Source organism: Cariama cristata, unplaced genomic scaffold (assembly GCF_000690535.1).
Source record: "Cariama cristata isolate BGI_N322 unplaced genomic scaffold, ASM69053v1 scaffold10311, whole genome shotgun sequence".
Lineage (NCBI taxonomy): Eukaryota > Metazoa > Chordata > Aves > Cariamiformes > Cariamidae > Cariama > Cariama cristata.
Genome location: NW_009598725.1, coordinates 78,495 through 96,068, shown reverse-complemented (window position 1 = coordinate 96,068; position 17,574 = coordinate 78,495). Strand labels below are relative to the sequence as shown.

The 17,574-nt window shown below is 45.4% G+C and overlaps 2 protein-coding genes across 2 annotated transcripts in view; both read right to left on the bottom strand.

Annotated features, from left to right (window-relative positions):
- Window positions 1-722, bottom strand: part of IL22RA1 (interleukin 22 receptor, alpha 1) — a 7,251-nt gene extending 6,529 nt beyond the window's left edge. Inside the window, exon 1 of the mRNA XM_009709415.1 lies at window positions 520-722. Coding sequence (XP_009707717.1) covers window positions 520-562 — 43 coding nt within the window. The 5' untranslated portion in view covers window positions 563-722. The remainder of the gene's footprint in view (window positions 1-519) is intronic.
- Window positions 723-4,802: 4,080 nt separating this feature from the next.
- IFNLR1 (interferon, lambda receptor 1) lies at window positions 4,803-13,651 on the bottom strand. Its single transcript, XM_009709414.1, has 7 exons — window positions 13,555-13,651; window positions 8,253-8,379; window positions 7,816-7,997; window positions 7,258-7,400; window positions 6,570-6,726; window positions 5,919-6,043; window positions 4,803-5,714 (listed from the first exon to the last, which is right to left on the bottom strand). The coding sequence occupies exons 1-7, from the start codon at window positions 13,649-13,651 to the stop codon at window positions 4,803-4,805; spliced, it is 1,743 nt and encodes a 580-aa protein (XP_009707716.1).
- Between the last annotated feature and the right edge of the window lie 3,923 nt (window positions 13,652-17,574).

Below are 17,574 nucleotides of genomic sequence, written 5' to 3'. Positions count from 1 at the left end.
CTACAGTCTAAGATCACAGACCCAAGAGCAGGTGAATGATAAGGTGGCTTGCTGAAAAGCTGGCATTTGAAAACATAGCAAGTTTATCCTCGATTCACCCAGGAGCGAGTTTGCCACATCTGGAGTAGGATTAAACGGCTTTTAGCGATACATTATTTGTTTGTACCGCTTTTAAAATCGGGGCTCTTCTTGTATTCATTTGCGTCTCTGCGTAAGACACAGGGGGACCAATCCAAAGCCCCTGAAGTCAGTGAATATCCTTTACTCCTGTAGGATTTGGGTTGTAACACATCAGTGGCAAACGCTTTGAACTGAAGGAATCTTTTCTTCTCCCTACTAATCCTTAAAATACCGAGCACACCAACTGTACTTTAAAAATATTAAAAAGAGAAAGCAACACAGAAGAGAGCTCATTCTCTAGGTCTTACTTCAGTAAACCTGATTGAACTACCTCCCATACTACAGGATCAAACAGAAACAATCACGATCAGTGACACGAAAGGAGAAGTCAGGACTTACCGACCACTGAAAATACAGCCAAGACGATCAGAAATTGCTTCATGAATAGCTATGTAAGCTGGGCTGGGAGAGCAGGCAGTTGATCCTGTGTGCAGGTGAATCACCTTTTACAAGAACTAAATTCTTGTTTGTGAGGCCAGGTTGGATTTGTTGCTCAGTAACAGGCTGCAGAGCTACTATCCCGTCTGCATTCAGATCTGAGATCACCAGCTAAAGATCGGTGCGCATGTGTAAGCGAGAATGTAAGAGTGACAACAGGAGCACCTCTCCCTTTCTGAGTGCACACCTAACTGTACAAAGGTGCACAAGCCAAAAGCTTAGAAAATCCCTAGCTTTTGAAAGACGGCCAAATGCCATTTTGCTGATAAAAAGCTTCCTGCCTGAAAGCCCTCGCTGAGGTTTCTCAGTTTTGGGGCTTGCTTTTCTGGTTAGGTAACTTTGAGCTGTTAAAACTCTAGAAATTAAAACTTAGTGCTGTGTACCTCATTGGTTTTATAACTGCTGCAAGCAAGACACCTATTTCCTTAAGAAATACCTTTGAATACTTTCTTGAAATGAAAGTCAGCCAGATCACTAGTTTTTAAGCTCTTCTGTTGTTCATACTGGCCTTGGATGGGAGCCAAATGACTAGCCTGTAGCCCTGCTGCATACCGGGCAGAGCACGAGCTCCTCGAGTCTGCGATGGCTCTGCAGTACCAGGTGTCTGCAGAGGTTCTCTCATTTGTCGTAGAGAGGAGGTAGCCTTTCCATAGGAGGGGCACGTGCTGTCCCATGGCTTTTCTCAGAGGCCACTGTAGACCTACAGTTTACTTTTGTGGATGCTTAAATATAAGGCTCTGCACTGAGTATCATGAATGCCATGTGGTAAGAACTGGGAGTTTGTGTGAAATCTAAATGTTGTCCCAAAAAGTGGGATCTTCACCCAGTATGCAAGCCAATTCACACAGAATCGAGGTATTCCTTTTATTATGGGTTTGTGCAAAGCCGGGACCCAGGTGATATCCCACAAAGGTGGCTCAGCTCCACACAAAAACTACAGCATATTTATCCTGTTACATGATTAGCAAAAACCCACCCAAATTTACACTTATTGGTTAGTAATTACACCATCATTTGTTATTGGTTAGTTATATTTAAATTAGCCTCGCTTGCTATGTAAACTAGCACGCATGCTCCTTACAGGTGGCGGAGGGTAACGCAAGTCACATCTTTTCAGTCTTGAATTGAGTTGGTGGTCACAATCTCCCCCTGCCGCCTTTACTTTTCCCTCAGTTGCTGCTGATTTCTGCTGACTTTAGACTTCACGTGGCAACTTTCCAGCCTAATGGTCCGGGGTAGGATGCTCCTCTTTATCAATCTTCAGTTGCACATCAAGGATCTTAGTAGTTAGCAAGCATGCAGATTTACAAGCTCATACAATAGTACTATTGAGAGTCTAACTTTTGGTTTATCAGTCCCGCCCTCATGGCATTCTACATTCCTTAGGTCAAACTGCTGTTTTTGCCTGAGAAATTGGTTTCTCTCCTCTGCCCGTCCATCTGTTTCTCATCTACATCATAAACAAGAAATAGCTCTGGTTCCTTTTCCATAGCATTCTTAGTTTTTTAGGGTGGTGTTAAGTTACATTTTCAGGCTACTCTCAAAAGAGGGAGAGACATTTCCTTCTTTGGTCAAAAGTGAAAACAAACTGTCTGTCTCCAGGAGATGTGGGTTGAGAACCACCAGATGTGTATAACATCTGACAACTGGTACAGCTGCATGCTGCTTATTTTACCCAAGATGTCCTAAGCGGAGAAAGCTTCACGCATATAGCCTGCATTTGAGGCTCAGGAAACTCCCTTAGCCACTGCTTTTGAATTTTTCTAGTATAGCTATTCCCTTCACACAAACTGGACAACCTCACTGGCTTATTTCTCTGGCTTCCTTTATCCTTTGTGAGTATGGTCATAACTGTGGACAAAATGGGGAGGTCCTGTCCTCTGAGCTGCTGCAGGGCTCTGGCTGCAGAGCCCCACTCTGAGGGCTGCGTGAACCCTACTGACTGCTGATCCATGGATGTAAGAGATTTGATTCCAGCTCTTGCACTCATCCAGTAGAGGAGCAATGTCCAGGCTTTTTGGCTGACTGGGTCATACCTCTTCCAATGAGAGGGGAGAGCCGATTTCCTCACCACACAGCTACAACTGGTAAGTAAGGTGTTTTGGCAGAGCCCAAAGAGTGGTGGTGAATGGAGTTCAATCCAGTTGGCGGCTGGTGACAAGTGGTGTTCCCCAGGGCTCAGTACTGGGACCAGTTCCGTTTAATATCTTTATCAATGCTCTGGATGAAGGGACTGAGTGCACCCTCAGTAAGTTTGCAGACGACACAAAGTTAGGTGTTTTCATGAGGAAAAGAGGTCTTTTCCAACCTAAACAATTCTATGATTCTGTGACAAGATATGGAGTGATTGCTCTGGAAGGGTGAGCACTGTGCTCTAGCCATCCCTGACCCTTTTGCAGTGGAAAGCAGGTCTCAAGCCCTGGTGAAATAAAACACAGAGGAGTGGGATGCTGCTTCCACCAGTTCAGCTCACCTGGCCCCCAGTACAGCTCACCTGGCCTGCAGCCTTTCTCCCAGTTCCATCTTAAGAAAAACTGGACAAGACAAAGAACTGATCCCAGGCCCTGTTTGCAGAGCTGTGACGTGTCAAAATAATTTTGTAAAAGTTACACAACTTTGAGTTACTTCCTGTAACTCAAAGCCTGCGGGTTTTTTCCTTGATTGCGCAAGAAAATTGGTGTTGATTGTGTTTGGATGATCCATATCTTTCTAAATTAACTGGAGGGATTACAATGCAGGATGTACTTAAGGACACTTTGTGGAGGACAAGTAAAAAAAACCAGGGAAGTTTTAGTTGATGAATCTTTTCTCCCCTTTTTACTTTAATTCAGGACTATAATTAGTATGTCTTGCTTTCCCCTTTCAAAGCAGTTTCCAAGCCCTCCTGTCACCCCCTACCTCTTTTTAATGTTGTTGTCCTTATTCTCTGAAGATGTCAGCTTTAATACCCTTCATCAACACCCTTCCTTCATCTGAGACAACTCTCTGAATGCAGAGAAGGGCTGTTGTGTGTCTCCCTCTTTCTTTTAACGCTTTGCTTTTCTGCGTGTCCTTTTACTGGAATAAAATGGGAGATTACCTTTCTGTGAGATGTGAAGAGTGCAAATTAAAAATACACTGAAAAGGTCAGTATTGCCCAGTCAAGGGAGGCCTTGTCTCTACTCTGCCTTTTGCTGGTGGACTTCTGACTTGATTCTTTGCTCAGAGAGATGGTCACAGTCCTGGTCTTTCAGTGCCCCAGAGTGACCTGGCTGGGAAGTCCCAGAGGATTCCACTCAAACCAAAGCATTAGGAAGCCCATGATGGGGTCCTCTTTTAAAATGTAATGTTTTTCAGGATGAGCTGCAGTCACCCTTTGTAGTTCTGGGAAACATAAAAACACAGACACATGGAGTTGTGTATCAAAATATATTGCCTCTGCATAAAGCAGCTCTCAGACATTCTGCACAGCAGGGGGAATTTCAGCTTCAATAAGTATACTTGTATAAAACCAAAAATAATTAAAAAATTAAACATACTGCATATTTATCACTTTGACTTCAGTTCACTCTGTTTAAACACAGAACATGATCTCTATAGGTTGAGGTGGAGATCTTTTCATCCCACAAAAAGCAAAGGTTGCTAAATGTGTCTGTAAGGTACTTCCAGTCAAGCTGGGGTGCAGTTTTGCAGTTACAGAGAAGCAAATGTAATGTTAGCAGTTCATCCTGGCTCAAAATCAACATGCAGACACAACACTCTGGGTTTTCAGAACCCATCAGATGGTTTCACACAGGTCTGGCTTGTGTTTTTGCTGTCTCAGAGGTGTTTTTGCCTTTCATAACTCACATGTAAAAGTTACCTTGCTCTGAAATCTCAAGGGAACACAAGGCACTGCGTGTTTGCTGTGTGATACGGACATGAGGTATCACTGCATGCCTCACCCCTGGCGGGGTTCGAATAGTGTGCCTCATACCAGAGCCGTAACACTGGGATGGCGAATGTACATTAAAATACACCTTTTGTATCCCTAAAGCCATATGCCTTGATAGGCCAGACATCAGTTGAAAAAACTCTGTCTAGGTGAATAAATACAAAAAGCACTGCTATCTATTATTTGTCCTTGTTCTTGTTTAGGTATCCTTGCCTGGATATCTGGAGCTCTCTAATGTTTTCCAGGCAGGCCACAGAACTGCTAGGGTACTCTAGCTCCTTCCCATGTAAGATGTGTGCTTGTGGCCTTTGAATTTAAATTTTTGATCATATTTTTCCTCCATATTTAAAGTTTCAAATGTGTCACTTAGCACCGTGGATGCGGGAGGTGTCCCTTCCGTAAGGTTATCGCTGTCACAGTCACTTGCAATGCCTTCGTCTTCTGCCACCTGTAATGCCTGAAAGGAAATGAGCAGCTCAGTGCTGGGATCCTCACTGAGCTGTGATAGCTCACCGATCTGGACATGCTGACCAACTGTTGGTTTCTGGTAACACTTGGTGAAATGATGAGCCTTCCTATGCAGGCCGTGCTCATCGGCTGGAAGTTTGGCACAAATCCCCTCCATCGGTGTTTGAAGAGAGGTCACATCCAGGCATTCATCCCTGTCTGTATCATGCTGTCCATGTTCCCTGGGACCTGGGAATTCCACATCAGTGAGGGATATTATTCCCAAAGAGGAACTGCGAGAGAGGGATGCCTTCTCATCTCCTTGGGATCCTGAGGTGTCCACCTCATTCTTTCTCATTGGAAAGAAAGAGAAACCCAAGGTACTTAGGTCAGGCACAGATTCACTATCCACAGAGAGACCTCCAGATCCGGAGTCTGAGCCAGTTTCCCCCTGAGCTGTTCTGGATGGTTGACAGTTGAGATGCCTCTTTGGGAACTGAGGCATTTCAGTGTATGGGATGAAAGTACTGCTGTCTTCTTCCTCTTCCTTCTCCTCCTCCTCCTCTGATGATGAGAAGAAAGAACCCATCCATGGTAGGTTGTTTCTTGCTAAAGCTGTGTTTGTCTTCCTTTGTGACGCTGGCTTCTCTGTGCAGGTAAGAGAGTCACTGAAGAATTCCTTTTCGCTGAGCTCACAGTGAAAGGCTGGTCCAGCAGCTTTTAAATGAGATAAATTCTACCAGGGAAAAGAAAGAACACACGCAGATCAGCGAGTTAGTGATGCTTTTTAAAGAAAAGTTTGGTTATAGGAAGGCTTGCTTATAATGGGACTTATGAATGCAAAACTGAGAAGCACAGAACTCCCCCACTCCTCCCCAGCTACCCTCTGAAAATCAGCAAGACTTGGAGTCAGGATGGGACCCCAGCATTTGGGCCATACCAAAGTATGAGGCATCTTCTTTCGCTTAGCATCTTGTTTCAGCAAACAGGTGATGAAGGCACTTGTCAGAAAGATGGGGAGGACAAACACAGGGATCATGGCAGAAAACAGGGACTTCCATTGCACTGCTCAAAAAGAAAAAGACAAAAATAATCTCCTGCTGGTGGTATATTTTATAGTAATAATGAGCTTTTATACTCAGCTTTTCTTTCAGAAATCTCAGAAAATGTTATGCTCAAGATCCTTATTTTACAAATGCAGGGAAAGGATAACAGGCTTGCCTAAGATCAGACTCTAAGTCAGTCACAGCCACAAATGAATGTTGATACCAGCCAGTGCCTTACTTGGAGCAGGTAAAAAATGAGGCTTTATTCACATATTTTTCAGGATAGATGTGAATATTCCAAAATTTCATTGTGAGCATAACTCAAATACAATATTTTAGGATTTTCAGAAAATATTTCAGGGTTGGATTTTTTTAAATGAAAATATTTCTACAGAAAGCAGGAACCTTTCACTAGAAAATCCAACCAGTCCATTTAACAGGAAGCCCATTTTTTTTTTGTTAAAAAACTAATTTTGGTGGAAATCTTTGACTTGCCCTAATCCCATTTGAAGTCTCGCCACATCTTTTTCTCAGCAGGGCCATACCTTTTTGGTTTAACAGCACACACACTGGTTGGGAGAATTTGCTGTACTTGAAGTCAGTGCTTTGGAAGGAAGATCTGGCACTTAAACAGTAGTTGCCTCTAAGTGCAGTGGTATCGATAGTCACTGTATACTGCTTAAAGTTACCTTCGTATTGCTTCTGTTTAGAAACAAAAAGAACAGAGGGTTGGAAAGATCATTCTTTCATTATTTGAGTGGTGTTTCCCTCCCTTTTTAGCCCGTGATTCTCTTCATTATGTTATGCGGCTCCAGTGGTTGGGAGGTGCATGGAGAGGCACTTCATGCCTTGCCTGCTGTTTGTAGCAAACACCTCTCTTAGGGCTTATGGATTCTAGGGTGGGATTTCCAGCTGGTGCTGTGCCCTGTTCTGCCATGGCACGCTGGCAGTGGTACCTGAACAAGTTTTAAACCTCAGATATTGCTCTATTATACTGACTATAGTGTAGCCTCCCCATCACATCTTCCTGATAAAAATAGGGAACTACCAATGAAATACAGATGCACACACACATCTACTTTTTTTCTCCGGCTTTGGTTTAACTCTATTTTGGCCATTTCATTTTCTCCAGGCCCTGGATCCAGTCCCTCCCTGCCCAGAAATTTGAAGCTATTTCAATTCAAGCTGGGCATCATTAATCCGTTTCATCTAAGAAGTGCCAGTTTTACTGACCTTGTCTTCAGATCCAGCTTTCCAAAGGTTCAAGTCATACATCCAAAAGAAACTCTCCACGCAGGTGGCCAAAGGGAAGGAGGCATTCACATGCATTAAGTTCTCCTTGATATTCACGTTTAGCACTGGGGGAGCGAGTTCCACTGTAATTGAGTGACCAGACATAAGAGTGGTCCTTGCTTGTGTCTTAGCTTCACAGAAGTAATGCTTTTTCTGTGACTGATCTACACTTCTAACTGGTATCTTGTGATAGACATGAAGGGAGGCGGAAGGCAAAGGAATACCTCTTTTTTATCTAACATATCCCTGCTGGTATGTCAAAAGCTTGAAGCCAGTTTGTTCACCTAGATCACTGTTGAGCAAATTCTGACACTTGCTACAAAATTTATTTTCAAATGAACATGGCTCATTGTTGTTTGTGCTCACTCAAATCTCTGTCATTCATAAAGCTGCTTGTTACTGTTTCTCTTTCTGTGGTGTGTGGTCTATTCATTTGCTCATGCCAATGCTGTTGTTGGGATGTCCTTGCATCCAGGCTGTAACCTAACAGACACTCACCATCCAAATAGTATTCCTTGGATTCTGATTCTACCCATGGTGACTGGAATCGTCCAGAAACAGCTTTTACTCGAGCCCGGACTTTAACAAATAAGTTTGGAAGCACACAAGTCAGATTGCAAGAGGTTCTGTGAATATTTTTGCAATGAGGAACCTTTATCCATTTGTCCATGCGTTCCTGGCTAAAAGAAGAAACAAGCATACCATAATATCAAACATGCTGTTTTGTTATAATTTATAGAGCAAGAGAAGGAAGTGTTTTGGAGGATGGGTACCAAATCTTACTGAAAGTTTGGAGCACTTTCCAGATGGATAAGGATTGGTTTTGGTGAAGGGATGCAGCCAGGTCGCTGGTCATAATGACACTGATTAATATACACGCACAGATGTTTGCCCTGTGCCATACTTTCAATCAGACATCCTTTGTAAGCACTTACCTTTCATACCTCACAGTGTATGTCACATTTGGTGGAGAGCCTTCTCCTGGAGTCCAGGTCAAAATCATGTCAAAATCCTTTGTCAATAGCGTAACATTTTGTGGAGGAGGAGGAGGTTGAGCATGACCTAATTGAAAGGGAAAATTATGTAAATGATTTAAAATATCTTTGGAGACAGGAAATACCACCTGGTTTTGTCCAAGGTTGTTTCAAAACTTGAGGCAGAGCAGCTCACTTCATTTAAGACTCGAAGTCAGCTATGGAAGCATGTATGTCTGTGATGTAGTCATGTTTTCCTCATCTCTTGTAAAACATCTTCATCTCAACAGCTTTTAGAATTAGGACCTACATTTGCATGAACTATCCTATTCTATAATTTTGCGTGGCTTCCCCCATGGTCTCACTGGATTTCACTGTGACCTGGTTTACCACCCCACAAACTCCAACCTGACTCCCTTGTGCTCCCACCTCCTAGCCCTTGGACCAGGCAGACACAGCTGGCTCACACTGCTCATTCAATGCCAGTTCTTCAGAGGCAGATCCCACCACGAATGCAGCGAGATGCAGCACGCAGGCTTCCCACTTGTACTTTCCTGGCACCTATTGTTTCTAGTAGATAAATATGTACATCACTAGCCTTCAACAAGACACATTCTATAGGCAGATTTTAAATTGCCATTTCCTTACAATGGACTATTTCGCTTTATGTGAATCATTCCCATTTAAACTGCTTAAAATTTCCATTGTATATGTCTTTCCTCCTACAAGCAAAGCCACACAGCATAGTGAAATGAAAAGTAACTGTACCGTACCTCTAGTCTGCCAAAGAAACCACAGTGCCATCAGGACTCCGACTCGCCAGGTAAACATGCTGAAGCAGAACTTTTGCACTTGCATTTCTTTTCTTGCTACCTTTTCCTCATGTTGTTTTCTTGTCCCAAGCGGTACGAATGACGGAGCGCATGCAGTTAGGGAACCGCATACATGCAGGCAGCCTCACTTCCTGGTGTGGCCCCAATATAGCACTGGGCTTGGAAAGGGGCAGCTGGGAGGGAGGGTGCTTCTGGGGAAAGAAAAACCTTGTAAAGACTGCAGCACTACGCCCTCCAGTGTAACACAACCGATCTCTGTCCCAGGCTATGTGCAGAAGGAGCACGGTACAACAGTGTGAGCCTGATCTTGTGAGGCACCTCATTAGAAAATTGACCTTTGGAATTCACCTATGTGGCTGTGAAATGTTAATAGAAATCAAAAAATGTTTTACTGCATGAGATACCTGATAATAACCTAGCAATAAAACCCAGTAATCAATCAGTAGTTTGTGATATTATGGTAGTCTTGTGTTTACAAGAGATCACAAATTTTCTCTTAATTTATGTTACCAGGTTAAGAATGTTTTTCAGCAGTTAGGGAATTACTCCACTTTACGGATAGGGGAAGTAAAGTGCAGAAATGGGACAGGGATCTGCCCCATACAGTGTGGGTAAATGAAAGGACATGGATCCTTCTGATAAATCCTGTGGTTTTGTTGAATGCCAGTGCTGCAATTTCCTTACACCTTAGTTACCACTTATCAATTATTTGTCATCAGCCCAAAAATATCAGTCAAGATGAGGACCAGTTGCCAGGACTGTGCCAACACACGGGTGGTTCTTGGCCCCTGCACTGCCTCATGGATGAGCGCATTGGCTGTTGGCATTTGCAGCTATGAAACTCTCGAGGTGTTTGTGTTTTCAGGCCTGTGGTACCTTTAGATTCCAGAGCTCTCCCAGGGCAAAGCTCAGTTGCGAAGTTGCTGCTGTATATTACAGCCTCACATATCTTCCTCAAGCAAAGTCATGGAGACAGCAGTTTTGTTCTGAACAAAAGAAACATAGCAGGAAACATCCTGGTTCAGCCGTGAGCTATGCTACCAAGTACAGTGTGTCCAGGCCTATGCGCTTGGAATAGCTGTGCCATTGCATCCTGTGCACAGAGAGAGAGGGGGGAAAAATAGCCGGATCAGCTGTGCTGTTTGGTTGGCACATCTACTCTCCTGCTCTTCCCATCACAATCACCTCCAGGCCTGTGCCATGAGGAAATGAAATGGGTCAATGAAGTTACCACACAGAAGATAACACCGGCATAGAGAAAAGGGACTTTTCTGGGCCTTCCCCAGATGGAAAACGCACCAAGCCCAGCACACAGCCCGTTACTATACCTGTGCATGTCAGTTCTGGGTACTAAGTGTGAGAAGGGCTGATGGATCTGGGTTTGTACTGGCAAAAGCTTGTATGTTTACCATGAACGGATCATGTCTCATTTCCCTGAACATGGTACGATTCAAGCCGTAGGACGAGATGCAGTTACAAGTTTCTTCAGTCACAACTTTCTCCCAAAATCTCCATTTCTTCTTACCCTAGGCTTCTGTTACCAGTACTTTTCTTGTTCCTTGGCTGTTTTGCTACCTCTGTTTAATTTCTATGAAGTTTCTCTTTCTCACGCAAAAAGAACTATAATCCTTTATACAGAAAAAAAGCTAAGGGTCTGGAGGGTCCTAGGTCTATTCCCCTTTAGCATCCGAACTGCAGAGCAAGTACCAACACACGGCTCTTATGCTTCCTGTAGCAGCCTGAACAAAATAGGAAGCAATTCGAGGGCCAGTCTCATTAAGGTCTTGCAAAGAGCCCTCAGGCAGCTTCTCTTAAAGCTGACGTGTGATTTTTAGTAAGCGTTTGCAAGTGGTGAATCTTATCATCATCATCGTTTCCTGTGAAACATCTGCCCTGAAATCTGGGCTCCACCGGACTCTCTGGCAAAACTCTCCCTGATTTTAGCATGACTGAGAACCTGTCCCAGAAAAAACCAAGTGTACTGCTGGTGGCAAACCGGGGGGGGCTGTGCCACGAGATGTCGCTGCCTATCAAACAAAATACAGTTGTTCCTCCAAGCCCCAGGCTCTCATCGAGACCCATTTAAAAACTTGGCAAGCTTCACTAAAACTCCTTCCGCCCTCTGCATTGCCTAGCACCCTCCTGTACAGTGGCCTACACGAGTATTTTCTACAGCAGCCTGTTAATGGCAGGCACTGAGTTTGCGTTGTACACACCGAAGTTTTGCTCGCCTGTCTCTGGCCTTGGGGGCCCAGGCAGGCAACGGGCCAGGTGCCGGCAGGAGCAAGACTCGTTACCTGAGTGTGAAGGGCAGGAAGCACCATTGCAGCTGTCGGTGTACTGGGAGCCTGCTCTGTGGTCTTTTCGCCTGTGATGCCTTTGTGATTGCAGGCAGGGATGCCGGCTGCTGCAGAGGACTAGGCTTGATAACGCCCTCCATCGTTGGGCAAATCATGCCACTTTGCCTATGTTCTCCCACTGCTTTATTCATATGGAGCATAAATGCTTTGGGATGGGGTTGTCACTCCTTAGTACAATGCCTCATCTGTAGGTGAGTCTTTGCATACTGCTGTAATACCGATGATACTTCGGGGACTCTCAATTTGCCACCTCTTGCCTCTCTGTGTGCAACAGATGATTCAGACCACAAGGGCAAACCCTGCAACCTTTCCTGAGTCAGACTGACGGATATCTTTCTTTCTTGAGGAGGGGCACTGCAGGAAATACAGTCTTAATCTCATGAGGAAGGCACAGTTTGGGCTGTGGTTTGATTTTATGAAACCTTTGGAGGCAACAGGCAGCTTCAAGTACTGCCATCCCAGCTCCTTCCTTTTGCTTTTACCCCACCCACATAGTTGTTCTGGCAGAACTGTGTGTGCTGTGTTCTGTAAGCTTGGGAGAACCGCCGATCCGTTGAGAAAAAACCCACGTATTAAAAAATTTAACAGGGCATTTCTGGTAGGAATGGCACCATGGGAAACCAAACCACTGATCCATAAGTACAGCATGCTTAACATTTCCCATGTGCTCTTACATTTCTATCACCACCGTATTGCGTGAAGGGCTGGCTGAATGTTTTCAGTATTTCTTAAAATGTGAAATAGCCTTCTGAAATAGCCTCCACATGGAGTTTTCTGCACTTGATTTTTGTTTCCTTCTGGAATGTTAAGAGCTTTTTTTTTTCCTGAATGAAACAAGAAGACGTATTTGGAGAAGGTTTCTATTGAAACACCGGAAAGTTTCAACTCAACATTTTTTGGGAAGAACATTTTCGATTTCTGCAGGACAAAAGTCATTCTTCTGTAGCAGCTTTCATAGTCCTGTGCTAGGTGAGATTGCTCAGCCTAAGAGAATGTTGCAGGCCTGGAGAGGAGGTGGCAGTTGTCAAAAACATCCTGGACACTGAAAGTCTCAGGGAATGAGAGTGACTTTTGCCAGTAGTTTGCGCTGGATGATTTGAGAAATTTCGTAAAGGAACGTGATCCAGATAAAAATTATTTTTAACTGAGTTTTTGCCTAAGATCTTCATAAATGAGTGACTAAGACCTTTAGTCATTCAGACTCAGCTCTTTGAATGGTCTTTTCCTTTCCTGCTTTTTAATTAACTTCTCTGCTTCGCTAAGGGCGTGATGCTGCAGACAGTTCTGGCAGCACCTGCTACCTGTACTGCTCCTGCGCTGAGCTTGCCGGCCCTGTGCTTGGTGCTGTACATCTGCTCATGGCTTATGAGATAGCCCACACCTTGCATAGCATTCCTCGTCGATCCTCCAGAGCATAGCCCTGTGTCCCTCTCAACACGGATGTGTACACAGCTATTGTGCAGATAGGGACTGAGGCACAGAAAAAATTAGTGACTTCCCCGTAGCAGTTCAGAGGTGCGAGCCCAAGGCTTGGCAGTCGGAGGGTAACGTCTTTGACTTGGGAAGCTACCTGCAGAGCTTCCTAGCAGAGGTGCAGTCTTCACCAGTGTGAGATTGCTTTTCTTGGCTTAACGTCTTTATTTCTGGAGGTGGTGGAGCTGATGTAACTGTGGTGGCAAAAGTGTGCAGTATGGGCCTGTCTTCAGAGCTGGGCAAAGTAAAACCTCAGGGCAGGAAAGGAATTTTTCCTTCAACATTTTTCACCACCTGTTTGGAAAAGTGAATGAGCATGGCAGTGTCTGAAGAGAAAATACTCATGAGCTCCAAACTAAACAAAAAACATAATCTGAAATTGGAAGTAAGACTTCATGCAGTTCCAAAGTTTTCCCTGGAAACCACTTGTGATTTTTGTGGAGAACATGCTGTTCTTCAAGGAAACCTACGCTTAGGGGAGGGGCAGAAAATTTCTGAACAACTCAAAAGTCACCAGTTTGGGAAACTTCCTCTTCTGTCTTGAGTTTCTCGCACCGAGAGGACAAGTTTGGACCTGAGGTGCAGGAATCGCTCTACCTCGGACAACGTTTGTCTCTTTGGCAGTTCTTCTGCCCGACTCTCCTTTCTCCCTGGCGTATGTAGGTCTGTAGGACGAGTTGTGCGGCAAAGGCATTCGTACCATCCAGGAACACGGAGTGTGGAAACAGCCACCGCCCCGGTGAGTGGCTGCAGCTGTGGCTTTGGCAGCAGGGTGCAAGGCACATACTCCGAGAGGAGGAGATATATCAAAGTGACAGTCTGAGACCATAAACACCAAGGAGCTCTAGCAGCGAGCCTGATCCTGGCTTTAGTGAACTAGTTTGGTGAACTTGAACCTTCTTGCCTACCCCTGGAAAATCTTTTTGTTGAAGGCTTAGGTCTGACCTGGGACTGGGGGCACTTGATCTTCTGCAGCTCAGGAGGGGAAATATTTTCCTCTTTGTGCTTAGAAACTAGGCTGACATATGGGCTGCTGAGTGTTTGGGTTTGATGGAAATTATTTTGGAAGGTTTAGGAAAGCAAATATGGGGAAATGATGGATAAGCAAAGTACAAAATGCTATTGGGAATTAAGAGGTTAAAAAATTTGCAGAGCTGAGTGATGCCAGATGGTAAAATAAAATGCAGCAGTGTCCCCTTGACCCAGACAGGCATCTGGGCAACCTGTCACCAGGAGGAAGAGAAGAGAATGGACTTGATTTGTTTTTTTAAACTGAGTCTGAAATGGCTTAAAATGAAAAGCAAAAGCAAAACCAAAAACATAAAACGTTCCCCATACAAGTGCTATGAATCATTTCATGTCCTTTATTTTTTCTTCTGAGGTAGGGTTTTTAAAGGAACTCCGGGCTTTGCCTGTACACGGCAACTGTAGCTGAGGCAGTTCCTGATAGAAGGGTCACGATTTAAAGGGTGTATGCATTTAATAGTCTGCTCCTGCGTGGTAAGGAGAATACAGTAACCCTGTAAAGACACCCGGACCCTATATGTCAGCCTTTGTGTTAAGGATTATACCTGTGCCGTAGATTTATTAGACCATCGTACTCTGACACGTATTAGAGGTGGTTAGACAAGGCCTTAGGAGCTGCCTACAGAGAGCGTAGCATTTCACAGCTATTTCAGACCTGCACAAGCAGCATGTAGTCACAGGTCAAAGGACTCTCCTCCCTTGTAAGCCTCATTACCGTTAATATTGCAGTCAGGCAGACTGGATGCCACTGTGACGCTGATGGAGGAGGGCTGCACAGCTGCGTGGTTGTGCTGGCAGAATATGGGAGCTCAGACTGAATGAGCCAGTGCTAGTGTGGGGAAAAAGGGGGACTTCACAGGCATCTCCGTCCCTTCCAGGTTTCGGTTCTCCTCTGATTCAAGGTGAGCTGGTAAGATGCATGCCTGTACTCAGAGGGGACAACCTTCCCCTCATCTCCTCCCCTGTATCAGTGGTTCAGCCCATCTTTCCTGCGCTGTCCCTTGCTGATTTATCATTTAACAAGTGCAAATCTGCAGAGATTTCTTTTTTCCTTGGCAGAGAGAAACCCCTAGTGAGCAAGGCACAAACCCTGCACTCATGGAGTGAAATCATTCCCTCCAACAGGTTTCAGTTCCTTCACAGCAAATGAATGAGGAGAAGAATCTCTTATGTCCGTGTTTACTGGATGCTGAGAGGGCCTTGCCTCCTTTTGTAGCAGCGGTTACTCATGCTGCAGCTCTGAGCTGACTTCATTTTTACCTTCCCTGTGACCTGCTTTTTGTGTGCAGCTCTGTGGCGTGCAAACACGGTGCTGCTTTACTGAACTCCTCCTGTAGCCACCCTTCCTGGGCAGCTGGCTGTGTAACATTAAAGGCAGCAACTTGCCTTTTGAGCAAGGGCAGCACTCCTGTCAGCTGGTGGTTCAGCTGACTCCCCAGATCCCATGTCGACCAGTACAGGAAGGGGGAAAGCATCGCCCCTGATTTTATTTAGTTGAGTTGGACCTGCCAGAAAGCAGAATCCTTTTCTAGCACAAATAAATTGAATAGATTTAAATAGATCTCAGTTACAGTCCAAACTACAACAAAGTAGACGTAGTTTGGATCCCAGCCTGAGATCAGACAGACCTCTCCCTTCCCTCTGTGCCTCCCTGAGCAGTGGGGCAGACGTGTGGGATGGTACTGATTAGCAAGTGGACTAAAGCCGATGGCCCACTTTACACTGCTTCTCTTGCTTTTCCTGAAACCTGTCCCTTCTCCTTTACAGTGCCTTTTTATTCATACTGAAAGCAGTTAGGGAGCTTGCCTGGACATGCAGTAACGGCGAAACTCCAGTGCACACTGAGTAGAACATGTGCTAGCCCACAAGGTGCAGATATAACAACACGGGAACATCCTGGGGGCACCATGCCTCCCGAAACCCCTAGCTCTCACCGATCAGCGTGGGAAAAGCAGTGGGGACCCTGCATGTTCCAACAGAGAGAGAGACTTAATTCTAGCAACCTGTCTGTTGTACTCTCTGAGCCAAACTGTGCTCTTGGGGGTCATCCCACAGGCTTCGGAGATGATCCCTCTTTGAGAGCATTTCCTTACTGTGTGATGTGATATTATGTCAAGGGTTTCTCTCTTGGCTCAGGACTGTGGGATGCCGGTACGCTGGCCCTGACTGTGAAACTCTCCCCTGCATGGCAGGAGGATGCAGGGATCTCCACATACCCCTTTCAAGCAGAAAATAAATTTTATCTGGTGTGTATTTCACCCAAGGGCAGAGTGAATGTACATGCTGGGAAGGAGGAGTACGACATGGGGAAGCCATGTATGTTCTGTATCTTTAATTTGAACATCATCATCAGAAGGCGAGTTATCTGCAGAAGGGGATGTGCAGGGAGTCCAGGGAGCACGGCACAGCGAGAGGTGGATTTCCATGCACCTTGGGCAAGGCTGCGAGACGTTATTCCCCCACAACCACTAGTGGCAGCAGCTTCCTGGTGGGGTGGGTAGTCTTCGTTTGAATGTTTGCAATGTTTTGCATTGCAGTATTTGGATGCCAAAGCTATACAGTGCTGTAAAAGTTAATTAGCCAGATAACTAATTAAAGACTTCTCCCTTTTATTGTTGCCAACTTGCAATTCAGAAAGCGGCTTGTGTCAAAGTAAATCCAGCCACACACCCCAGTGAAAGAAGTGATAAACCATTCAAGATCCAATTAACCATTCAGGGGACTGGTGCGGGAAAATCCCATCACTGTCTGGGGGGAAGAAACATCCCAATCCCATGCAGCACCAGCACAACTGACCTGGCTTTGAATGCCTCTCCAGAGGGGCTCTTGCTGTGGAAGGGAGGGTTACAGCCCGGAACTGAGCATGGAGGACAGGATTTATAGGTGCCAACAGATGTTATGGTGTTGGAAGAGTGTCCATGAGGGTGACATGTCCTCGGGGACCTGGTTTGATCTCCCTGGTAAACGTCGGAGATGTGGGTTTACAGGGCTCTGAGCTAAGAGAGGACGCACAGGAGGCTGTAAGGACACAAGCTTGTGAAACGTGCGGGTGGGTGATCGGTGGTGGCTGTGCAGCTCTCCTGCTCTCAGAGAGGGTCCCCACCTGTTGAGGGTTCTCACTGGAACGCAGGAAGATCTCTCAGGACAAGCAGGCATTGATAATCTCCAAGGCTGTCGCTTTTCCGTGGGTCGCTGCATGGGAAATTCATACCATTCTTTTAAAAAAATCATTGACAGCAACACGTTATCATTCATATGGGCCAACTTTGCCAGTGGTATAAGAGAGCGCACATCCAGTCACCTCAGCACTGTCCTGACCTGACAATTGCTGGGGTCATTTTGGCCCTAGAGAATAGGCAATTAGAGGGTGGAGGGTAGAAGAGCTAAGATGAGGTTCCGACTCCTCCGATCTGGCCACCAGCCAGGAGACGTGCTGTAACCAAGTGGCACCGGGCCCAGAATTTCCAGGAGGGCTGAGCTCCCACCTGAGATGAGGAGAGGGGCCCAGATTTCCACCAGCACTTTGCACGTGCTGGGTGCGCACAGGGTCTGGGCTCTTGTGAAATCCCAACCCGGCTGAGGGTGGCTGAG